General features: G+C 38.3%; 2 protein-coding genes across 5 annotated transcripts in view; both read left to right on the top strand.

The window, feature by feature from the left end:
• KLHDC1 (kelch domain containing 1) overlaps positions 1-25,807 on the top strand; it is a 26,769-nt gene extending 962 nt beyond the window's left edge. The window contains exons 2-13 of one of the 4 annotated variants that reach the window (XR_003398481.1): positions 2,030-2,147; positions 3,065-3,183; positions 4,960-5,038; positions 5,954-6,037; positions 7,972-8,055; positions 11,565-13,394; positions 14,231-14,289; positions 18,995-19,107; positions 19,834-19,906; positions 24,030-24,114; positions 24,460-24,512; positions 24,821-25,807. Coding sequence is in view for 1 of the 4 variants with exons in the window: in XM_026849295.1 (XP_026705096.1) it covers positions 2,030-2,147; positions 3,065-3,183; positions 4,960-5,038; positions 5,954-6,037; positions 7,972-8,055; positions 14,231-14,289; positions 18,995-19,107; positions 19,834-19,906; positions 24,030-24,114; positions 24,460-24,512; positions 24,821-24,995 (1,042 nt within the window). In the remaining 3 variants the exon portion in view is untranslated. Of the gene's footprint in view, positions 1-2,029; positions 2,148-3,064; positions 3,184-4,959; positions 5,039-5,953; positions 6,038-7,971; positions 8,056-11,564; positions 14,290-18,994; positions 19,108-19,833; positions 19,907-24,029; positions 24,115-24,459; positions 24,513-24,820 lie in introns of all 4 variants that reach the window. The other 3 variants (XR_003398480.1, XR_003398479.1, XM_026849295.1) reach the window with 3 other exon arrangements.
• Positions 25,808-26,064: 257 nt separating this feature from the next.
• The window catches only part of KLHDC2 (kelch domain containing 2), a 13,271-nt gene continuing 13,184 nt past the window's right edge, over positions 26,065-26,151 (top strand). The window contains exon 1 of the mRNA XM_026849187.1: positions 26,065-26,133. The gene's annotated coding sequence lies outside the window, so the exon portion shown is untranslated. The remainder of the gene's footprint in view (positions 26,134-26,151) is intronic.

Here is a 26,151-nt window from a genome sequence, read left to right on the forward strand (position 1 = left end):
AGACACTTCTCTCCCCAGTGTTGACAGCCATTTCATCACTGTTCCCTATCACTTTCAAAGGAAATGTCATTCTTAAAATAACTGAACTGTACTTGACATTTACACAGTGAACTTCACAGACTACAATGGCATTTATTGCTACATTTTCCTCATATACATTCTCATGACCATTTAAAGCAAGACAGGTCACAACAATCAGTTGTTCTTATATCCATCCACTAAAAGGTATATGTGTAACTGGGCAAGTCCACAGAAACTGCATACACAGAAAAAGCATCTCCCTGTATGACAATATTAATAATATTCTGTTGGAGGTAAGCTTGGGCTACCCAGGGGAATATAAAGCAGCACCCAAGAGTTTTTAAAGCAAGCACAACAAAACTCTGAACTTCAGACATTGCACACTCACTGAGACTGTGGTTTGCTGCTGCTTTTGGTGAAAGGGTCAGCTAAAGCAACCTCACGCTCTCTTGGTTTTCACCCCGACAATCCCCGTATCGGTTGTACTGGTACAGCTGTTTATATGGTCACACGAGAAATTGGATCAGGAGAGTGATCTGAGTTAAATATAACTTTTCTTTTTTTCAGTGTTATTTTTAACTGGGATATGTTCTTGATTTCATTCAGTTTACAGCACAAAGAGTTGTACATGTACAGCCGAGTGTGCTGCACGGCACGGGAGCGGGCAAGAATGGGAGAACAAGAGCAGAGAAGGGGAAGGTGGGCTGGCCTCTGGCAGAAAAGGTATTTGGGAGCAGTGCCAGTTTTAGTGAGGCACCGTTTTCAGTAAGGACAGGTTACCCCTGCATCATTCACCTTTTGTGATTTAGTGCATAAAATGGCACATTCAATGGCTGCCTCCGGGGCTTTTAGATTGGGGTATCAACCTAGCATCAGAACTCAAAGCTGTAAGAATCCTTTTCTCTATAGCCCTTAGTGGTAGAAAAATCTCGATGTGGAGGCACTGAAGAAGGGGATGAAACTAATTGACTGGATCAGCAAGTGTGGTGGTGTTAGGCCTAGCAGAGAGAAGAAAAAGTGGAATCAAGCTTTGGACTGAGGAGGGAGACTGAGCAAAGGACCCTGTTGGAAGGCACAGAGTCAAATCTAGTGTCAAGCTGAGAAAAATGAATGGGAACAGCAGGGGAAAGACGCTTCAGGCAGAAACTGTGGGGTGAAAGCAGTTGAGGCTTGGACAGCAAAGCTGGGGCAAGGAGTTGAGCGCCAGCACAGAGAGGCTGGGATTTGGCTGCTAAATCTCCAGAGACTGCAGGTGTGGCAATGAGGTGGAAATTCTAAACAAATCACACGTCCTCTGTATGTGTGAGGGGGAAATGCAGGTCCTGATCTGTAGAAATTTGAGATCCTAGGAAAGCTGTTTTCAACGTGGAGTGATAAGCCTAAGCACAGTCTTGGCCTGATGCTCAGCCTTGTGAGTTCGGCAGAAATTGAGTTTTGTCAGATAGTTGTGTAGCGCTTGAAGTTGTGTGATGTTACATCAAGTGAGTGAGGCTAGCAAGGAAAAGGCTAGGGCCTGCTGCTGCTGCTGAGCAGGGAACTCGCTGCTAAAATCATCATTATTGAAGATATTTTATTACGCTAAACAGTGCAGAATTTTAGGAGTGGCATATTGGGCACCCAAATTAGTGAGTGCTTCTGACCTGATTTCTACTTCTGCCTCAGTTTTCCATTTGTAAAATAACAGCAATATCATGTTTTCGCTTCAGGAGTTTCTGGAGTTAATAGTCTTTCCAAGTTTTGAATAATTAAAGTTTCTAAAGCTCTTTTAGGCTTCACTTTCAGAAAAAAAAAATTAGATGCTTCATAAACACAATATTCGTGTGAAAGTCCTCTTAGACTGCAGGAGCCTGACTTCATACGTCAGCTATAGTTTCTAGCACCTAGTTATGGCCGAAACAGCATTTGTAGCTTTAAATCTAAAAATTATTAATACATCTGGTTTGCGTTTGTTAATTTTAGCAGATTTGGAAGCAGCATTCTAAGACTTAATGTATGTGCTAAATTGCAGGACAATGCACCTAATGGAAGGAGAGTTACCTACCTCCATGTCAGGAAGCTGTGGGGCAAGCATTAATGGGAAGCTGTATATTTTTGGTGGATTTGATGATAAAGGATACAGTAATCGGGTATTGTATTCTTTTTTTTTTTTCATAACATACTGTATTTGAATTAATAATAATGCTGACCTTACTGTTTTGTTTGGTGTACTTTGCATTAAGGAGAAATTTAAGGAAGAGCTTTGTTTTTGTAGAAAAAGTATACTTTTAAACTGACAAAAAAAACCCTTTAATTTCTGTTTTAATGTTCAACTCCATTTTTTTTTTTTCTGGGATTTTTCACTGAATCATAGCCTCAGAATAAGACCTATTACATGAAACTTCCTCTATTTATTTCTGAAAACTGCCAATGCATTCCCAGTTGCCTTTTTTTTTTTTTTGATGTTGGCAGCCATAACTGAAATTGATCTTAGAATTTTTGCTCTTTGATAGTGATTACCTTTCTCATATAACTAGCCACCAGTCTTCCTTGTAACTGAAGACTGGAGTGGCAAAGTAGATGAAGTGAGCTGTTTTATCATCTAGTGTAAATTAAGTCAGAGTTTAATCCTGACTAGAAAATAACTGAACTGGAGCCTGTAATCAGATGTCAGTTTAGTACTGCGTTCACAAGCTTTGTTGATTTTGGGCAGTTACCTAGTTAGGTTAGACAGAACTACTGACAGTTCTGCCAGTCGGATTGAACTGGGAGCTGTTTGTCTTGTGGAAGTTTTTTGCAAGGCTTCAGTTGACTCTGGAAGGAGCAAGATATTAATGTTCTGTTCTGGCTGCGTGAATGTGAGGAAATTGCTGCTAATTCTCACACTTTAACTGTGTTCTTGTGGTGTATTGGACTCTTCCTGTATGTTGCTACACTGTCAGTTTTGGTTTTTTTTGAAAGTAAGTAGTCTGTTCTGGGGGTGGTGGGTTGTTCTTTTTTTTGGTGATTTGTGCTGGATTCTTTGACATCATTTATACTGAAAATATTGTAATTTTTTTCTTTTAAGCTGTATTATGTTAATTTGCGAACAAAAAATGGAACCTATAGGTGGAAAAAAATTACAAATTTTAAAGGTCAACCTCCTACACCACGTGACAAGCTTTCCTGCTGGGTGTATAAGGACAGGTAACACATTAAGAATATTTAATATGTGTTAATTGCAGAGAGGAAGTACTATAAAGTGAAGAGCACACAGGTTTGGGATTCATGAAACTATTAATTCTTAGCTTGACTTGCTATGGGATTTTGTGTAACTCTCCTAACAACTTTCTGCCAGACTTTTATCACATGAAACGTGAGCTGAATTAATGGTAAGTATAAATCCACTTAAGGAGAGGGTTGGGAGATTAGTGAAAGTTTGTGGAATGCTTTGAGTCTTTAGATAAAAATCATTATGTATCTGTTACTTACGGTTTTAATTTTAGCACATTAAAAATTAGTATAAAAATTACAGTGGTTTTTGTTGCATTATGTAAGCATTAAATTATTAACTGCAATAAAGTACATTTAGTATATTTTAAAGGATTTTAATAGTGTATAAATGCTGATAATTGCAAAGGCATTTCAGTGATTATCTTTCTTTCCTAAGAGCCAAGTCAGCCTATATATGTGTGTTGTAAAAGTTACTGAGTGTATTTAGAAAAAATAAGCTAAAAATAAATATTTTACTTCAGATTTTGTGTTTTCTTATGGAAAGTGTCTGGATACTGTGGCATATCTGGTCACAAGGAAGTGACATGTTATAAAAGTTACAGTAAACAAGAATATGATATACAGTGAACACCATAAAATGTAAATGATTAAGCTGTTTCTAGATTCCACATCTAAAGAGGTTTTGCATAAACTGTATAATGCCTCTCAGTACTATATCTTGGTTTTGTAAATGTAATTTAACTGCAAGATACATGAAATTACATATATTTGAACGACTTCTCCTTAGCTGTTGATACAAGACTATTTAAAACTAATTTAATCTATTCAGAGTATCATGTAATCTGCATACTGAGAAAATGACCTATTTTAGGTGTCAGAGTATAACCTTTTCATTTAACAGAAGTATTTGGGGACAAGCTATGCACCTTTTCAGAAGTAAACATTAAAATTTCACAAGATGTGAATTTGCAGATCAGGATGTCGTGGTGTATTGCACAATGCTGTCAGTAACTCTGTTTCCCTAGGAATGTCAGTCTGGAATGACCTTCACCATCCCATCATTTCCTAAATTGCCTTCTCCCAAGATCACTAACAACTATACCAAATATCCTCAAATGTTGAAGTTAAACAAAACTTTAGGAACCATTACTTATGGATGGCCATTTCATGGGTGGAATATTAGGCTGGGAGGTGTGTAACAATACTTGCAATGCAATATGTTGAGTAGTGCTTAGTTGAAAGAATCTTTTTATCAGCTAGAGAAAGGCTTTGTGGGTCACAGGCAGTCTGTGGGCTGAACCTCGGGAACATTTATTGTGAAAAGATGTATACAGAAAGCTAACAAATACAGCAGGAACATAGGAATTTCAGTAGAAAAGGGTAGGAATTCTAGCAGAAACATAGGCATTTCACTGTTGTGTGTTATGTGTCATTTTGAGACTCGTGTCTGAAAATGTGATGGTGATAGTTAAGCTTGTGGATGGAGGAATAGAGAATAGGGACTGTGAGGTATCTTGAACCTTCTTCCTTGCTTATGTGCATTTCTGTTAGGCTCGAGCAGTGTAACTACAACCTTCGTCTAGGTAAGGTTTGCTGCATAATTAGGTGCAATACAAAGAATTTCAAGTTCTTAATGCTATTAGCAGTACAGCAGGTAAACCAAAATTTGAAATAAATTACTACAGCTTATCCACTTGAACGTTATTTACAAAACAGCTAACAACTTCTGTTTTGTTGTGGTTCTTTTAGGCTAATATATTTTGGTGGCTATGGCTGTAGGAAGCATAATGAACTGAGTGATTGTTTTGATGTCCATGATGCATTTTGGGTAAGAGATTTGTCACAATTCAGAGTGATTTATCCTTTCTGATTGTCAAAACGTGATCTTTTGTACTATGCTCAGTAAGTATGAAAATCTGTCTGATTTTTTTTCTTTATTTGTAGCATCAGCAGAAATGCAAATTAGAATCTTTTGACTCAGATTTGAAATTTCAGATAGTGTGTGTTGGGAGCAGTGGGTGTTCAGCATATTCTGAGTACCCAGTGCTAGGCTTTGAGTGCAGTGAAACAAAATGCTGTCAAAGCAGGAACAAAGGCAGTATTTTAAATCTGAAGACATATTTTAAATACAAAACTCCCAGAAAATGTTAGAATTTATTTCCTTGAAGTAACAATAGGGAATTTATAGCTTTACAAGTCTGACAAATACTTTAAGTTGATTTTTTTTTTTAAATTGTTATCAAGAGTAAATGCCATTGCTTTAAATGCCTGGATTAGATAGTTTCCTATAGTGATTTCTTACAGTTAATAAAAGAAGACTCGTTATTTAGTGACAGGAATTAATAAGAAATAGATATGCATTCAAAGGAGTATAGATCCTTACATATGATGTTAAATATCGACTTACAGAAATTTATTTCTTTGTACAATCTATTTATTTCTCAGTATGTTATGCTAAAAATGAGAAGTTAGAATTTGTCTACTGCAGTGACTGATGTCAGAGCTCAAAGCCCATTTTCAAAAGTGTCATCAGCCCTAACGTTCCCCAATGCTGTTGACCTTCAACTAGACCTGAGCTGCTGCATCATTATTAAAAATATCAACACATGTTTCTTCTAATAAAATTATCTGTTTTAGTTCATTTTCTGTTTTGACAGATCACTTGTGAGCTTGCCTCCTTTAATAAGCACAAAGATTTTAAAATAAAATATACTTACTTTTAATTTTTTAACTTCTTTTTTAGGAAGGACAGATATTCTGGGGATGGCATAATGATGTTCATGTTTTTGACACAACCACACAAACTTGGTCTCAACCAGCAATTAGAGTGAGTGTTTTTCAGTCTTGTCTTTTGACACAATTGTGATTTTACTGCATTTTGAATAGGTATTGTGCTCTAGAAGTTGATGGTGGGAAAAGTCATTTGAATATCCTTTGTATTGCTTAGGCTTATTACATTAAACAGGATGCCTCTGAAATGTGGAAAATTCAGAACTGATATAGGTTGGGTTTTTTTTTTTCCATGGGGTGTTATTAAACTGGTGTTTTTCTTCTAATGTGGTTCTGATGCAAAAAACATTGTAAACTTCAGAGAGGTGTTAGAAATCTGGATACACCAGAAAATGATACAATATTGTATCTAGGGGATACTTTTGAGGTAAAGCTTTGTATTGGAGCTTTAAGACAACTGTTGGGAATATAAAATTACTGTCAGCGCTCCGTTGCTGGAAAAGCCAAGGCACTGCAGTACTCCAGGAATACCAGAGTGGGGCTGAGGAACGGGGTGTGGAGGTGTTTCAGTGGCTCCTCGCAGAGGGTCCTGCAGAAATGGATTATGGTGATTCTGTCGACTTTGGGTGTCCTTGCCAGGGCTGTGGATATGGAGGAGGTTGAGGGCTGGAACGCAGCCCTTAGCCCAGGCCAGCTCTGTGTTCACCCTCTGTCACGCCTAGCGAAGGAACGAAGCTGAAGGTCTTTGGGGAGCGTGTGGTACAAACACACGAAGGGTTTCAGTGGTGCCAAACTGAGGTTAACAAACCCCTGTATCTCAGCTGTTTTCATATGAAGCTGTTTGGATGACTGTGTATAAATAAGCTGCAGCGTGGATACCCCATCACTGAGAACATGAGAGATTAAGGTCTGCTTGGGGATTTCACCCTTTCCCCTGCCTCCCCCTTTTCATAAAGCTCAGAGGTCAGTGTGAAAGGTGAAAGAACAACAGTGGTCTTGAAATCTAGTCTCTCTTGGTTCACTGTTCAGCTTTCACAGACTTAAGGCAAGGGGAGAGTTAATTTGCTGCATTGTTAGTTCAGACCTTTGGTTTTCCTTTGTGAAGTAAAGATACATGTTTGGTATGCGAGGGTTATAGAGTTGTTAATTTGAGCATTGAGTATATGGAGTTGCTGTGTTCCTTTCAAGAGTTAATGCTGAAAAATCCTTTGAACAAATATCTCCCAGTCATGCTATGCTGTTAGAATAAACAGATCAGATAGTCTTCAGCAAATACGTTATTTTAATAGTCTTCCAAAGGAGCGTGTATACGCAGTTTCCCACTAAAATAGTAATGCACACATTTCTATTTATTAATATTAATATGATAGCTATAAAGGTTCATAAAATCCTGGTGAGTTTACATAAGAACTCACTAGAAGAACTATACTGTAATAAGTCTCTGACACTATTTTATGGTCTTTATAGGATGTTTTAAAATCCCTATAAAACTAAATGCAAAAAATGAAATTACCACTGAAAAGTAAAAGACAATTTTGCTGTCTTTATTTCTGATTTACACAGGGAAGATTTTTTGGCATGTGGCTATTGGATGTAACATCAGATTTTAAGATCTGATTTCCAGAGATTTTTAGTACCAGTTCCTGATGGTTTGCACTTTGGAAAAATAAAGCTGCACAGGAGATATCAATTATAACTGATGTGTTGCTGTAATTTTATGCTTAGGAATTAAAGATAAATTAATTGAATTTCACTTAAGTAAAGCAATGATAAATCAGACCAAGAGGGAATATATTAAACATTAGCAACTGAGGCAACTCAATTAAAGTCATCCTTGGCAATTATATGTTATCTCCTAAAGTCTGTGGTGTCTCGGACATGACTACAAATGATTTCATTCTAAAGTTGCAGTTCTGTCAGCATACTGATGCATGCTGGCCTTATCTTTGCAGTCTCTGTGTTACTGACTTGCCACTAGCCTTGGCTGGCGCTTCGATGATGTTCTGAAGGATCTTATTTTGATTTTTTCAGGGTGGAGATCCACCTCAGCCTCGAGCAGCTCATACGTGTGCTGTGCTGGGAAATAAAGGTTACATCTTTGGAGGACGAGTGCTGGTTAGTGTATAATTACAACATTTTATTGGCAGTAATATTATTTTCTTGACAGTTATATTTTTAATAGCAAATTACTTTGTAGCAGAAAAAAAAAAATCCAAAATGTCTTTGGCCTAAGCTGTACATTAGGGGCATTGAATCCAGGATGCTGCTGTTCATCCCCCTCTACCTTACAAAAAGAAGAGTCTGTCTTTCTGTCTGTAGTATTAATGATGAAGCATACATTGTCCCAGAAAGGGAAAAAAACAGGTGACCATATGGTAAATGCAAATGTTTATCAATCAGCAAAAATTGTTGATGTGTGCCTAACCTCTCTAGGAGATGGTTCTTTGAAAGTGGAGCAAAAGCAAGTCCGCTGATAGACCAGGTTTAATAAATGATGAGATGCTAGCATTCTGTGCTTGCTACAGCTTAGCAGATCTATACATCAAACCTGCTGGCTTTTTTTTTCCCCCCTCTTCACATAATGAAATGGTAGCAAGTAGTAAATAGAACTGGGATTTTAGCTTGTGTTCCCTCTGCTGCCCTGCTGAAGAAAGAGGAAATGTGTAAGAACAGTCAGTTACTCACATACACATCTCTCATCCCCTGGTGTTTACCTTCGGGGGAAGTGAAGTTCAGAATAGCTCGTGGGATACAGTATTTTATATTTACAATTGCCACACGTGGTTCTGAAAGGTATGAAGTAATAAATTTCAGCTGGCTTTACAATTTAAACCTTTGTCATTTTTTGCACCTAAGTGACTGAAATCCAGCTGTCTGGAGGAGCAGCACATGTTTACAATGGCTGGATACAGAGCTGCTTGGCTCAGTACTCTCAGGCTGGTACAGGATGCTGCAGCATGTTATCTGATAACACAGGCTACTGCAGACACAGGTCGTTCCAGTCCTGTTAAGCCTCTCCTCTGCTCTCTGAATGTCAATTTTGCAGTCGCAGTCTTTACCTCCAGCATGCTCTGTGCCCTTGATACAGAATATCTGCAGCACGCCGTAGAGATTGCTGTTAACAGCTTTATTCTGAGAGATTGCTGTTAACAGCTTTATTCTGGGGAACCAACATAAGCTCTTTACCACAAGAGCAAGGCTTGTATTTGCTTTCTTGATTCAAGATTGTGCCATTTAATACACTGTGGGAGGATCTTAAATCTGTTGTCCCTGAGGTAGTAGTAGTCAAAGGCAGTGTAAGAGCTGTCTGGATAAGATGCAATCAGTGCGTATTTAAATTAAGACTAGATTCTTTAAATCTTAACTTTACCTAGCTCTTTTTAACTTTAAAAAAGGTCATAGGCATCACCCCCCCTGGTTGTCTGTACCTAACAAACTTGAGGCCACCACTGGTAAGCAAGGAGATAGTAAAACCTTTCAGCAGCACTATTTTTCTAGTACTAGTCAGAGGAGATTTTCTCTTCAGTTCTCTGCTGAAGCATTAATGTAAGAACTCAAGCCTGAGGAAGCAGTCCAATACAGAAGACTTATTCCTCTCTTATGTCTGAAAATAAAGATGGTGGTAGTAGTAGTCTTAACTAATGCAGGCTCCCCTATCGTTTGTAAATTTTTTGAAAGGACAGTTTCTTTATGAGCTGGAAAGCGTACCAACTCTTTTTAGAACTGTTGCAAAAGCACAGGGAAGATAATATTTTTAAAGGTCTCTATGAGCTGCAGTTTGAGGAATGTGAGAAATACATTTTGTAAGGCAAGTAAAAAAACCTCCTAATTTAAGTTACTGTGTACTCTTCCTTTTTTTTTTTTAAATTTAAGTTTTTAGCTCTTTTTGCCTACAGCTAATTTAGAGCCTTTAATCACAGGCAGCTAGAGGATGAGACTCGATGCTTTCTATCTCTACTACTATGAAAAGTAACAGTGAAGAAGCTTTTGAAAGCTCCTGGTGCTGTATTTCTATAGTTTTGTTATACGAAAGAAAAAGAATTAACTGTTGGTTGGAAATGCCCTACAGTGAACACATGCCAACTTCATCTTGGAAAGCTGCCATGACCTAAACCCTATATTCTCAAGGACTTGCATAAAAAACAGTGTAAAAATTGCACTTTGTTCCCTGTCCCCTGTTTTTCATGCTGTAAAAGCTGTGTTCTAATGCGGTGTTCTTCTCGGGGAAAGTCTACAGTTCTGTTACAAAATGGCTTACTCCTGCTTGCTCAGACAGAAACCAGACCTACAGATCAAGGCAGGTTCAGAATGGCCACGCAATGTCCAGCCAGTTTTTCAGTTTGAATTGCTTCCCACAGCTGCAGGAAAAGTTTTAATCTAAGTAACATTTCAGAGCAATCAGAAAAGAAAATAACCAGAATTGATCCTGTTGGTTCTTACCGTTCTGTGTTATCTGTTATGTGGCCTTTCATACAGGCTCACAATCTCTGGAATTGTTGCTAAAGCCCCACCTCTGAATGAGAGAACTGCACACAGTAGCTTCCAGAGCTGTAGGCTTGGACAAACTTGATTTGCAATTAACTAAGGAAATGAAGGGATATTAGAAGAGATTGAAAAAGTATCTAGTCTTACTTGAATCTTGTGGGTCAGGGTTAACGGTGCCGGGTTAAGTGATGCCTGTGCCTCTGCTCTGGACTTGCTCTTTCATGTCAGCTGTATAAATGAACACTTGCCAACCACAGCTGAACTGAATCCTGCTCCTCATTTAGCAAACCTGCAGACGTGAGAGGGAGAGAAACCTAGGTGTGAAGAAGTAAACACGCAGCTCAGGACTTTCTGGCCTACCATTTATTTCTGAACACTTCCTCAACTTTAAAGCCTTGCTCCCTCTGGCTTTTTACTGGCAAGGGCTAGCTCTGCATGGTGCAGAGGTCTTCACCCCAGAAACAGAATAGCACTGAGTGTGGTGTCCAAGCTAGTTAGGGGTGCTGCACTGTGCCTCTTGCAACTGAACTGCTTTGTAACTTGAGCTAGGATTCTCGTGCAGCCTCTGCAAGAGGAATTATTAGTTAACTGGAGCTCACTTGTTAGTTCTCCACTGTGCTGTTGCATGACTAGATATGCCCTAAGAGGACTTGTCCTCTGGCTTCTGTTTAACTCTGACTACAGGATTCAGAAATAGAAGAAGGCTCTGAACTGAAAAGGTTTTTCTCTTCCTCAGGTAGCGTCAGCCTCCTTAATAACCATTTGCTAAATTTCAGTGAAACCGCTTGGGAACAATGTCAGAGAAGAGTGAAATTTTGGAAAGCTGTATTTAATTTTGTAGGAGAGCGGCAAGCGTAATTTTCACCTTAGAGATTATTATTGATTCGCTTTCTATCCTAGAAATAAATGGAAGGAAACTTAAGAAAGGTTAGGGAACATTCAGTGGGGGCTTGAGGAATTAATGTAAATCATGAAACAGGAAAGCTAAAGACATCAGAAAACCACAACATTTCCTGACAACAGGAGTAACTCCTCCCCAAAGGATGAAGTCTTGCTTTTCTCCATAAATTAAGGAGCAAATACGGGGTTGCTCTGCTCCTCCTTCTCCTTCTAGTTCACCATAATACAAATCTTCCCAGGGAAAAGGCTCTACAAGGAACCAGAAAGGGCCAGGAAGTGTCATGAGGCTTCTCCTATTCATCTTTCTGGGAGGAAAGGGCACCTTTTTCCAAACTTGGAGCTAGAACTGGTAAAAGAAGATGGTGATGATCAAAATCAATTGTACCAGGAATCATTTGAAAACAGGCTCAGAAGTATTATGTGGACTCTGTTCCTCCAGGTAAGCCCCTGAAAAAACAGAAATGGGAGAAAGTGGGAAGGAAGGAGAGTTAGTCCAAAAGTTGATGCAAGTCTCATGTTTGATTTAAGTGGAAAATTTTCATGTAGTGAATGATGAAGTAATAAAGTCTTTCCAGCAGCTCTTCACACATCTGATGCCTTAATGTATGCATGCTTATATTTCCTGTTATCCTTTCTGTCACTGAAGATCAGAAGATACATTGAACTGCAATCCTCTTAGAAAGATTTGAGCTGTAATAGCTGTTTGATTGTAAATCTCAGAATGGAGAGCTGCACAGAGTTTACTGTAACAGCAGCGAGCTGTAAATATGTCACCCTTCATGCCTTTCATCCTGCTAGAAAGCTAATCCTGAGACAAAGCAGATCCTGGTTAATGTTTGCTGGGCTGCAAATAAATGAACATGTGGTAGATAAGTAGAGTCCTTGCAGCTCAAAGGAAAATGCAAACCCTCTTACGAGGCTTGATGCTTTTAAACCAATTAAGAGTCATTTTAGGATTATCAGCTAAAAAGATTAAATATAGTAGATAGCATTTAGAAATACACGAGAAACTGCAAGAAAACTTTGCATATGGCAAGTGACGATACTACAGCCTGACTGTGTGCTTTACAGTTTCCCAAATAAGGGTCGGGTAGAAAGGCATTTTCATTTGTTAAAGCTATGTTAAAGGACTGAATCTTAGATGTAAATGTCCAACTGATGCTGTGTTTTGAATTCAAAATGAGGTTGATGTAATTATGCATCTGTCAATCTGTTGAATCATGAGAATGTAAAGATTATAATACATTGATTTCCCAGGGACCAAGAAACTGAAAACTACTCCATCTTCTGCCTAATGCCTAGGAAAGGAAAGTCAGCGAGGAGGTCTTGAACAGGATCTTCTTGAAACCTTAATTTCCAACACAACAGCAACTTTCTTTCTTCCCTTTCTTTAATAGATGTCCTCCATATTGAACTGTGTTATTCCAAGATGATTAAATACTTTCAGTTCTAGAGGCCAGGATGTTGCTTTTTCCCCACGCTACCCCCAAGTGTCTAGCTGTCTACAGGTACAGCAGAAGATACTCAGTAATTGAATTTTTCTTTCTGCTTGTATAATTTGTTCCTCATCTCCTTCAAAGCCACCTGAAGGAGCAGGAAACTGAACAGACTTGTCATGGAAGACAGCTCTGTTCCGCGAGCTGTCAGCTGGACCACACTGTATTGTTAAATTCACCCTCTTGTGGGGATAAAGCTTCTCAGGCAATGCACAAAAGCCCTCACGTTCTGCTTTTCTTTAGCCTACTGGCCTCGCTGAAGGCATTCCAAAATGCTAGTTAACATTCTCTTCCCTAGGACAGAAAAGGGCTAGCATGTACTTGATCAGAGGAGCCCATAGCTATCCTGAAAACCTTGCTGTTTCCTGAAATACCCCGAGAGACTTTCCATAGCTCTGATGGACAGCTTTGGAAGTCTCTCAAACTCACTAACTGGCTGAGTTCTCAGGGGTAAAACTACTCCTATTCTGACTTAAATGACAAGTCTAGTTTCTGCCTCAAAGGATCTGCAAGCTGGAGAAAGGCTTATTCTAATAGATCTATGGACTACCCTAGGAGAAAAGAAATTGGAAGGTAAGGCAAGATACGTTTCCCTTCTTCTCAGATATTGTTTTGTAGTACCTAGGGGAATCACGAGTATCAGTCAAGTGTATTGCGAGCCATTGAAAATATTGCTACAGTCTAAAGCAAAGAAATTCTTTCTTACATTCTCCCCCCACTTTGTTTCTAAAGCAATTACTTTCTTCGTCTCAAAACAAAGGCAGATATGCAAGTGTATTGATTTTTCCATTCTTGCTGATACATTTTATTATTTTTATGGCAAATGCTAAACACTCATAAAACCTTGTTGCTGCTAGTAGTAACTTTGTGAAAGGGCTTGTCTTCTGGAAAAGAGAGAACACAGATGTGCTGAATTTACTGTGGAATGTCATGCACTGAGTACAGTACCTACTAGAATATTTCAAGGAATAAGTGACCAGGCAGGAGGATGCAGAGTTCTGATCAGAATGCAAAGAAAAATAATGAGAGGAAACTATATGTAGAGTATTATACCTTCTGCAGTTACCTACCATGAATTCTGTGGATAAAAAACTGAATACATTTGCAGGAACAGAATATCACCTAGTTCTTCACTATTAGACTATTATTAAAAGCTAAAATGGGCCCCAAACTGCCATTGCATTACTGTAAATATTCCTCACAGGTAGTTTTTTGAGAGTTGTATGGGGTTTTTGAGAAGAAATGCTTTTCATCTGCCACATAACACAGAGTTGTTTTAAGGCACATGGGTACAGTTTTCTTCAAAATATTGTTACTTGGAATATTCTGTCCTGGGAAGGCCTCGTTGAAATACTTTGCTCATTGTTCTCTTAATATAACACACCTGGGATTTTATTTATTTGTTTTAGCAAACTAGAATGAATGATTTGCACTGCCTGAATTTAGACACTTGGACTTGGTCTGGAAGGTAGGTTTCTCTCTATAACACTTAAAGTTGAATGTAGCAGATTGAAACATATTGTTAAATAGTTCCAGTGCTAATTTTGTAGCTTTTCCAAGAGGAGAATGGGAGTTTGGGGACTATTTTAACAGCTGTTATGTTGTGATTTCAATTTAATTTAATTTGGTGGTGGTTACTAAGCTTTTTCTGTTCTGCACCAAAGCGTTGATGATGCTATTTTAAGCACAGCATGTAGTGATTTAACATCCTCATTTTCAAGACGGGTACATTTATCCATATGGAATTTTGGTTTTGATGTCTTTTTGAATACTGCTTTTACTATCTATATTTGACTCATTATGGTTGCAGATTGGGGACGGATCTTCCCCCCCTTCCAAGATCAACATCTTAACCATATATTTTTAAAAATTAAGTAAAGGTGTGACCTAAATATTTCAGTTTTAAACTAAATCAGGTATTAGTATACTCCCTAATATTTCTTTGCATATAGGATTTATGATGGTGCCTACTACATGTGTAGAATTAGTGGCTATATCATTAGTTGATAGACTAACCAGGAGATAAACAGGAACTGATGGGTGATAACCACTGTTCTGTTCCTATTCCCAAGGTAACCTAATAGTAATTTCATAAAAGACCATGAAATACACCTCTCTGGAGTATGTTTCAGTACTGATCCTGCTCCAGGGCCTTACATGCCCGTGATGGCATCTTTACTCGCTCCTGCCTGCTGATCTGATCCTGCCCCAAGTGTGTTCCTCTGCCCTCTGAGCCGAGAGCGAAGCGAGGGAGTGGACTCAATCTTCCATACATTCCTCCTTGCTGTTGATGGCAGCAGGACAAAGAAGTCCCCTAGTGTCCTTTCAAAATAACTTGTCTCCGAATCTTTAATTAGCACTTATGACTAACTAATCAGTTTCATTCCCCCTTTTCTTTGCTAGTTCTTTTAAAATTAACAATGTTCTACCTAAATGACAGCATTGTCACTCTGAGACTTTACCTCTGAGTGGATTGATTATTCAGATTATTGCTCTAGCTGCTTCCTTTCTGTTGTTGTTGTTGTTGTTGCATGAGCAGTTGCTGTTTGGCTTGCTTTTTGTTGCTTTAAAAAAGGAAACCTGTGACAGTTGAGTGGCAAGTTTCAAGCCCTGAAGGAGGGATGTCAGTGTCAAAGTCCTGTCTTAAGTCCTCATCAGCCAGTGTTCCCTTTTGTTTGGCATTTGAAAGCTGATATTGAAGGTTTTTAAAACTGTTTTCTGTTCTTGACTTAAATACAACAGACTGATTTTTACATACATACACTTAGACTAAGGATGGGAATACTGAGTGCAGCCATTCCTAAAAACTGCAGATTGTTCCAGTACTCTATTATTTCTATATTGTGATCCACAAATAGCTCACAAGACTTGCCCGTAATTCAGTATAGACTCTGATCATTATAAATTTAGGAGCCTACTATCCAGCCATTCTCTAGCACCTCTGCACGGAGTCTTTGAGAGACTGAAAAAAGATTTAAGAGAGACTAAAAAAAGATTTAAGAGATTAGGGAAAAAAGAGGGTCTTTGCTGCTGTGGTGGCACCTCACAGGAGGTAAAGTGTTCTTATTTGTTCATATCTAGAGGAGTGACTAATCAAAGGCTGGTCTTTTAGGAAGCTTCACAGGCCTGAGTGTTGTTCTTCCCTTACTAAAGTGACTGATCTTAGGGAAACCTGTGAAATATAATTCAGACTATCACAGATGGCAAAATGTAGATTAGCCATCATCAGCTGGAAATCATGGGGGGTGGTAAAAGGGTACTCTCACAGAACTAGATGATGTTTTTGACAAATAATTTGTGGCTATTAAATATCCACCATAGTAAAATCATCTTGTATTACCAGACCACCTGTCATCATGCACAAGCATACAATACCTCTGCGTGATTTCATCTCCTAATTACAACAGGAGCAAAACTCAGTGTATCTTTCGGGACAATAACAAACTAGCATTTATATTTTGACTCCAATTTATAGTCCCTCTTTGCACAAATTGTTTGGAAAATTATTTCTGGCTTCATGCTTCCTTTCATAAAAATCAATACTTGTGGCTGTATTAGAAACTGGGCTTTTGTAGGGATCATTTCGAATATAAAGAACTTGGTCCCAAAGTCCCATGATTCCACACACACATTGTAAAGTAAGACAGATAAACAGGCCGGGTTTTATTTCTCTCCTTTTTTTATGTCTGAAATTTATATAGCAGAGAAATGCTTGCTGAGACCAGCGAAGTTACACATTAGGAACACAAAGTAAAGAAAAACCACTCTCTATCCTTTGAGTACCAGCAATAGTTTTGAATAGTTTTAATCAGACAATCCATTTCCAGTGGAAAAGTGCCTGTAAAGAGCCCTAGTGTAACCCATTCCAGTGTTTTACAGGTGGGGAAATTCCTTCAAACTTGTTTGCTGCCGGGGTGACTGTTTTCTCCTCTAAGGGTTTCTTGCAAGGAACCTTTTCTTTCTTATGCTATAGCTTCAAATTCCTTTCTACTGAGATTTCTGATCCAATGATGAACTAAAAATCGGGCAGGATACAGCCTTTCAGATGCAGATAACAGAATTCTCAGCCGTTCTGCAGCTGCAGGGAGATTGTCTTTGATTGCCATGTGAGTTATCACCAAACGAGGATTTAACACAGATTAAAACGTTCGCTGTCTGAACGCTGCTGACCGAGGCAAGTTGACTGCAGGTGTTTGAAGTTCTTCTGTAAAGTACAGATCTCCCAGCGAGGAGGACTGGGTTTGTACAGTCCTGCATTCAAATTCATTTATTGGCCATCCTCTCCTAAAAGAAACATTCCAAATGCAACGATGACTTTATTTAAAGCCCCGTGACTTCTTATTAACCAGTCTTGTCAACTATTTTTTCTTACTCAACTCTCTGCAGGTTTCTTAAGGAATTGTGTAATACTAACCTATTAATCCGGGAATATCTTCCAGCATGAGATTGCAATATGCATTTTAGTTGCCACTACCCAGAAGTTACCTCACCTTCCCAGAGCTCCACTGACCTGTTATTCGAAATGTTCATATTACATTATTTCTGTTACTGTGATAATTTTTTTTGCATCAGTAGAGTGAAAGATTGAAACGTTATCACCCATCAGTATCTGGTATATATTTTTCTAAACATCAAAGCCTGTTGTATCTCAGCACAGTCTGCCCCTTTGCCAATTTTAGAAGCATCTTATACAAGAGCTGTGCAAAGCAGGCACTCCAACATTGTGACTTGGCTTCAACTTCAGTGCCAAATTTAGTAGGACAGTTTTGCAGTCGCTGTTTAATTAGCTATGATTCTTCAGGCTTTGCTTCCAGATGGAGAACTGCTTAGCAGTCACCAGTAGTGAAATTCCTCTAACTGAACTGCAGATGCCTCTATTACTCACCCGAGGCTTCCTCTGTGCTCAGTTAAGAGAAACAGGCACTTTTTGGGCACGAGCCAACTGCTGCTAAGGTAGACATCTAAAATAAATCACAAGTTGTGCTTTTCAGGGACCTGTTTCTCTTCATCGATTACAAAGGAAATAGAGATGACTGTCTGCACTGTTCCTACTGTAGATGAGCACACATCTGTGTATATTGCACTCACTTTAGCAAAGCGGAAAAAAAAGAAACTCTTTTTTTGAGATATAGTCTACCTGGATTGAACATTCCTTTCTGCTCTGAACAGTCTCTGTTTAAGATTCTGACACCACAAGAGAGCTTACAAGGGTTTGCACCTGCTTTTTCCATTATCTTTCCAAAATAAGGACATACTGCAGATGCGGTGGCCTAAATTCTTTGTGTCTAACCTTAGGTGTTTCACAACAGGAGTTGCCTCTTTGCTTAGTATCAAGATAGCAGGTGGGCTGATGCCCTCTGGAGGCCTTTAACTCCTCCCTGCTGACTCTGTTGGGATTCTCCTAAGATGACTACACCTAAGATGTGGTGAATTCAGGCCACCCACTATAGGAGATCCCTTATGTTCAGGTTCTTTTCTCTTTCAAGTCTTATCTCAAGCATAATGAACTGTGCAGCTAAAATGAAATCGGTACCAAATCTGTGTTTTTGTAACATGAAAAGATTTTTTTTTAATAATAAACATCCCTCTGTTTTGTACTTAGGAATTCCACTTTTTACTAAAATTTATAAAGTTTGGGTGACCCACCACTGTGTTAAATGGCACAGCGGTTGAAGAGGTAGTAGCTTTTGGGTAAAAGCTAAAGCCACAATCCTTGTATCGTTTATGATCGTTAATTCTTAGGAGTGGAGAGACTGTAGCCCCTCAGGATTCATTAAATTTTATCACAGATAACTGAGTCTGATTGCCTACGTGTCCTGTGCAGTTTATTGGAATATATAGTCCTTTCTTTGCTGTCCTAAGGGCCTTTAGTTGTACATTAAGTAGTGGCTTCAGTGATCTTAAGAAAACAAAATAACAGTCAGTGCTTTTGTCCTTATGTTTGATATTTACATAACTGGTTGTTCAGAGAACATTTACTACACGAAATTATTTCATTTAGATTTGAACACCACTCCTCTCGAGAGTAAATTCAGATTGCATAAGTGGAGCTTTTTCGTGGGGAAAATAATCCAGGCTTGTTCTAGGACAAACTGAATTAACTATTACATTTTCTGGCAGGTTAATTTTCAACATTCTTTGAAAATTTGTTTTTGTTTATTTGTTTCACCAAGAATTAATATCAGTGGAGAGAAACCAAAAGATCGATCCTGGCACACGTTGACTCCGATAGGAGATGACAGACTTTTTCTTTTTGGTGGACTAAGTTCTGATAATGTTCCTTTAAGTAAGTAATTTAGAGATTGTAATTCTGTTGTATACTTCAGTACTCACCTCATGTAGTGTGCACATCTGTTGTTTTTCTCAGACAAGTTAGACCTAAATCTTGTTACAGAATTTTCTGGTGCCTGAGTATTTCTCTAGCTATCTCATCATTTTTATAGAAATATAGGAGCACGTTGTGTAGTACAGTGAGAACATATAAATCTTTCATCAAGTGATCATCTAAGAGAATAAAGGCAAAAGTCTGATGTATTTTGATATGAACAGGAGGTAACTTGATATCAATAGAATTGCAGGAAAAAGATACAAATAATGTCAACATAATAAAGATTTTGAGATGAATAACAAATCACAGCTATAAAATATTAAGTAGGAAGTAGGACAGTCATATACTGAGTTCTTTTTCCAGAAAAGGCAACTTCTTTTCATGAAAAAATGTGAAATTAGTGAAAATAGTTTTGAGTGTCACAAGATATTCCACTGGGAGGGGACAATTTTCTCAACATATCCAACAGAAAAATGGGAAGTGTGTTTTAATTCCAGATTTCAACAGAGTGAGCTTTTTGTGATTGAAACGTTAAGTTAGCTTGCATCTTTTCAGTCTTTGTAATTTAATGTACTGTTCTCTTAATATAATCTGCTCTTAGAACACAGAGATTTTTGTATATATAAAAAAAAAGCTAATGCTTTGTCCAGAGAAAAAGTACTAATGTATGTTCTTATATCGTAGGTGATGGCTGGATTCACAGCATTACAACAAATGGATGGAAACAACTTACCCATTTGCCTAAGAGTAGGCCTAGGTATACAAAAATAGATGATGCTTGCTGAAATTTAGGCATTTTAAGAAATGAAGTAAATTTAAATTATTGAACCGTGTTTTTAAACTACATTGTAAAGAGTATTTTTGAAAAAACAATGCAGTATGATTGAATAATTTGCTTTACTAACTTCTGTTCCTTCATACCTGATAACAGCATTATTACTTTCTATGTTATACTTGATTACTTGTATTTAAAGATTTTTTTGTGATGAAGGATCTGGATGTCCAGCTAACCTTGATGTTCTGTAGCCAAAATATTTTTATGTAAGAAAATGTGTATCACATGACTTTTGAAGAATTAATAACCTATGAAAGTAATAAAAGTTGATGAACATTGATACGTTATTAGAAACATGGGGGAGACAACCATGAAAATGTTGATGTACCTTTCGGGGTTCAAAAATATTACAGAATACCTTGTTTGTTCTTTTTTTTTTCCCTGAGCAGAAGCAGATAATTATGATTACGGTTTTGGAAAACTGAATTAGCACTAAACAGCACAGTAGATGACTGTGGAGTTTTGTTATTTGTAGGACTGCCAACCGAAAAGGACCTAGTTCTAGAATGGGTATTGCTCATACTGGCAACAATGCTGTCTCTTCCAAACTCTCTTCCCCTTCCCTCTCTAGTTTAAGACTGCAGAAAAAGATTCTTTCTGATAAAGCAGATTTCATGTTCTGAACCAGCAGCTGCCCCTGAAAACAGGTGCTTGCTGTATCAGAGCACAGACTTTTTTTTTTAACACAGTAATTGAAGTATGCTCTGTATTTATAATGTAAATACTATTGAACTGTTTTGCTGTAGAATTCATTCCACACATTCACCCAGGTACTCTCAGCAGAATTTTGTATCATTCTTTTAGCACAGTGTATAATTCTGGTCCGGCATTTGCATGCTTCCTGCCTGATGTTCTGTTTTCTGTTGCTGAATTATCTTTACCTCAATTAAGTTTCTTCCTGTTTTATCCCATTCTACGGTGTCTTTTAAATATAACAGCACTGTTAGACCAAGTTTTCTGCTTTCTTGTATTTCAAACTCTTTCAAGCCCAAATAAACTTACACCTTAGTTTCATAGAATATTTTCTGTCTTTTTACGATCAGTGAACTGGTACAGGAAGGGACTGGCAACTGCCTTAAGTAACAAAGCACATCATTAGCAGTCAAGGATCATGCCTGTCTTTGTGTTCAGTTCTTTACATGGATAGTCCCATAAAAGTTAACTGCTGAAGCGGACTGCTTCACCTTCTGTAATGATTTTTACTGGTGCATCATGAAAAAGGATCAGGAAGGGACAGAATGTGCTTTTTCTACAGGCAGCAGCCTCAGGAGCTGCAGCTCAGCCTTTACTCTGCAGTTAAGCTGGACTAACATCTGTGCCTCAGGTGGTGGTAGGGCTGGATGTCAGGAGCCTGTGGGTTTCAGGCAGTTCAAGGGCAGATCCCATCCTGGGGGGATCCCAGACTACAAAGTGCAACTGTCACTGGGCTGCACTGGCAGAGAGGCTGTTGAACCCTTTCCGTGCTGCAGCAGAAGCACCAGAGAGGGTTGAAGCTACTAAATTTGCTGGGCGCTGCACAGCCCAGAGCCTCTGGGTCACGTGCTGACAAGAGGCTCGGAGCTCCCTCCAGTCCAAACATGTCCTACGGTTCTCCACCATCTGAAGATTTCAGTGTGCAGTCTGTAGGCTGAGGGCAGTTGCCTTTCACTGACCTAATTCTTCATTGAAATAAAGGACCTTGCCCCCCCCCCCTTTTTTTTTAAAAAAAAAAAAAAGATACTTCAGTAGTTTTTTCCCGTAACTAACGAGCCATACCAAAAGCCTGTCTATATATTGAACTAGTCTGAATGTGAAGTACCTGTACCATAATTGTACCCCTGTTCTTACACAGGATTACTGCAGAATCTCTGCAGCTGGAAAAGGTTTAAGTCAGTCCTGTCGCTTCTTTGACTTTACAGCAGGAATGCACTGGCAATAATATATGTATACTTCTTTTATATTATATATTTCTGTCATTTTCTAATAATCCATGGTATATCACATGCGTTTGTGTATTTTCCTGATGCTTCTGCCAGATTGATTCCCTCCTTAAATTCTGTGAAGAATAATTTCCTTCAGCCTTCATTTTTTCATAATTTCTAAAAAATTGTCTTCCAGGTTACAGAGCTGTAATTCTGTATGGGTAGAAAATATTTTTTTATTCTTTCTGTCCATCAGTTGTACTTCAGCTAACATTTTGCATGCCAGGTTAAAACACAGAACGAATTGTCTATTTAATGTATAGATGCCCAGTGTTTTCATTGCAATGTAATTCTGTTATTCTAGTTAGAATCATTTAAATAACATGCTTTATTAGAATGTTTAGGTGATAAGTTAGAGCAGCTGTGAGAGGACATAAACTCTGTCAGTCTGTAGAAAAAGCATCAGGTTGCGAGCTAGGATGCCAACAAAGTCAAGGCAGGAAAGGCTTCCCAGTGTTCTTCGATGATGAAGTCCAGGCCAGAGTTTTCCTAATGCAGATTAAGGCAGAGACAGATCTATCCACAGGTATGAGGAAGGGAAAAGGTGGGATAAAGTTTAGCCTAAGGAGAATGGTGAATAATTACTGATATGAGTGGAGTAAGAAAGTGAGAATGTTGACTTCTGCATGAAAGTTCTAGTGGTACATATTATTTTGTTAAGTAGACAAAGGGCCAGAGCTCTGTGGTGATAATCATCTTGTGATACTTACTTCAGTGGTGACACACCAGTAGAAAAATTAGATTTTGATAAAAAGTAAATCTAGCAACACGCAGCTGCTGGAGTAGCAGAATCTTTGTTCAAGCAAGATTTTACAAGTCAGGTTTTGTTTTGGTTTTTTGGTGTTTGGTTTTTTGTTTTTGGGGGTTTTTTTAGACCATGTGCTTTTATATGCACAACACAAAATTTACTTGTGGGTGTGATATAATTGACACACAGAAAATGATCCCCAGGAATCTTTGGGGGAAGTGTAAAATGGAAACAGGGTAACTTGTGTTCTGAAGCTCTCATCCTAGTGTTCAGGGATAAGAGTCAGTACTGAAAACCCCACAGCCTTAAAGCCATTAGCATCGATTAATTAAAGAAATAGTGGAAAAATTAAGAAGAAAAAAAAAAAGAGCTGTTCTTGGCAAAAGCTTGTTTTGTATAGTTATTTTGTTTTCTAAAAATTTTCCAGTATAACATTTTGTTGAAGTAGTGATAAATAAGACAAAGTATATAGAACTATACTTACATAACTGGAGTACAGAAGAATCAAATAATGACAAAAATACATTGTTCTGTATGTAATGTAATCATCCGGCAAAGTGATCTATCATGAGATGGATAGTCACACTGCTCTCTCCTTTTATATTGTTAAAGAAATGAGTAATATCATATTTTAAGGTATTATTTTTTACCTCAGAAGACTTCTGAAATAATGTCTTGGTTTCCTAAGAAGTAAGGGTTACATCACAGGGCTCTGTGCACGTTTGGCTGCCTCTCCCGCCCGTGTACATTTTGAATCAATTGGCCCATTTCTGTGGTATTTGATGAAGAAATAGGAAGCTCAGAGATACAAAGTCCCAACATACTCTGGTGCAAAAAAAGTGGCCAAACAGAAAAGAGAGACTCTTATCATGGGTTGGCTCCAGTGAGTGCTCGGCACTTATTCTATGTTCTTCCCTAAGAACAGAAGCTCTGCCTCGAGGTGCAGGTTGATAAAGGATGTATACCTTCTGCACCTCACAGAGCGACTTGTAAGATAAAATAAAATCAAATATTCTTCTCGGTAAGTAGGGAGGCCAGTAAGGCTTCAGTGCTCTGCGTGCATATGTAGTGGAATCACAGGATTGGAAAAGTGCTCTTTCCATTTTGGTTAAGAGGAACTTCTATCCTTATAGCAAGAGTCTTTTGGGAAAAAAAAAACCAAAAACAAACCCTTGAATGTGAAGAATGGAGGAGAGTCTCTGAGGAGAAGTTGTTAATATAGAAGTAAACTTACTGCTTCTCTGAAACCCTGAAACCACTTTGGGTTTAGATTTGTTTTGCTGATGACTGTTGCTCGTTACTTGGTCACTAATTCTATTTCTAATTTTGTTTCTAGATTGTGGCATACAGCCTGCCTTGGAAAAGAAGGAGAAGTGATGGTGTTTGGTGGAAGCAAAGATGACTTGCATTTCATGGACACGGTCAGTAAACTGAATAATGAAACCCTATCACTATGATAATTAAAAATTAATGTAAAATAAAATTAATACAGTTGCTGATATTATGGGTTTGATTCATATCATATGGTGGGTCAAGATGCGACCTTAGGTGTTCTTGGAAAGTAATTTAGGAGGGGTTTTTCCTGCCTTCTTAGGCTCATTAAAAGGAATTTGTTACTCAGATTCTTTATGAATAATTATTTTAGGTATTTCAGTTTTAAATTATGCATGTGGTAATAAATGTTAATCTAGAAAACAGCAATATTTCTGAGATAGGCTGTTTGTCATTTTAATTCGGTGTTTTTGTTTTTTTTTTCTGTTGCTCAGGGTCACTGCAGTGACTTGTTGATATTTCAGACTCAACCTTACTCACTCCTCAGGTGAGTTGGGGTTATTGGCACAGTCTAGTGTAAATCGTTATGGCACTCTGCTTTTACACACGGGCTTTAACCACAGACGCCTACATAGGCTGGTAAAATATAAAATTACCTCCTCAGTAAATATTTGAAACATGCAACATATGGCAATCCACAGCAGTTAAACACTGGTGGTGTTTAATGCTCTCTCCTGCACATGCAAGCACAACACATGTAATGACCATCGTGAGCTTTTATTAGATGTCACTTTTTTGGTTAGAGACCATTTACTTAAATCTTTTTTTTTTTTTTTTTTTTTCTTCCTTTTTCAGGTTGTGTCTTGACTGCATTGGTAAAAACGCAACTCTCTTAAAGAATCAAATACCATGCTTGCCATCCAAACTTTTGCAGCAAGTGCTGAAAAAGATAACCTTCTGGGCTGCAGTTAGCCACCGGCAGGAGAAAAAAGCTGAGACTGAAAGACAAAGTCAACTAAATACCACATGAACAATGGCGACAAAACTGTTGAACACTTTGGTTTATTTAGGGTGTACAGCAAAGTCTTTTGTTAGTGAACTTTACTAATGCTACAGAACAACTGTATGTTAAGCTGAGTTTCTAAGTGAAGTTTGAGAACAAAGAAATCCTTTTTATGGGAGTCTCTTTTGTTTGCTGCATTATAGGAAACCGGTAAAACTTCATTTGTATATATTGTTAACTTCTGCTGTTGTAGTCTTAATGAATTAAGACAGTCCATACGACTTGTTTTTTTGAAGGTGACAGATGTTAGAAAATGTTCCCAGTTGGACAAAATACGGCTTAAGTCTAAAATCGTACTCCAGCCTTACTACATCAGCCTTTCTGGAAAGATAAAATTGGTTCAACACAGAATCTTTGGAAGATTCACACTTGTTCGGTCTTAAAAAGGTAACTAACCATCTAACACCACTGAATCGTATTGTTTGAATCCCGCATCTAGTCAAATGATGGAGCCAGCGCTCTTACCCCAGTAGCAACATGAGTAAAAATCAGTCAACCTGCCCCTGGAACTTGAACAACAAAGCTGCCACGGGCAGCTTCTATAGGAAAGCTTACGTGCAGGTCATAATATAGTTTTACTATGTTTCTGTAATCAATGAGTCCTTTTCGAAATAGGTTGTATATTGTATTTTGGATGTGTAAAGTTTGTATTCAATTCTTGTTTAAAAAAAAAAAATAATGCTTATTTATTGTTTAAAAAGAGCCTATGTAGTACTCGCTATTTTTCTGTTTCCAATATTTAGTTAACAGGAGCACAGTCATTAAAATTTTATAGAGAGTTGAACCAAGACCCCTTTTGTTAATTTTTTTGGACGTTTTTACAAAACGGGAGTTTTTCGGGGCAAGGTTGTAATATAAAGACAAACTTTGTGACGGGGTATCATAGCGCAGCCGTAACTTTAGGTCTGTTAAGTATTTAGTATTAATATATATTAGTGGATTTAAATTTTTTTTTTTAACGGAGAGACACCACCAAGAACATCATCCCGCGCCCCCCGCTCCGGAGATCCAGGCCGGGTTTTCCTCCGTGGGGCGGGACTGCGCATGCGCGGCGCGGCCGGAAGCGGCGGCCCGCGGCGGATGTTGACGCTGCGCGGCCGCGGAGGGGAGAGAGGAGGAGGAG

Source organism: Athene cunicularia (assembly GCF_003259725.1).
Source record: "Athene cunicularia isolate RWA chromosome 5 unlocalized genomic scaffold, athCun1 chr5_part1, whole genome shotgun sequence".
In the NCBI taxonomy this organism is placed as follows: Eukaryota; Metazoa; Chordata; class Aves; order Strigiformes; family Strigidae; genus Athene; species Athene cunicularia.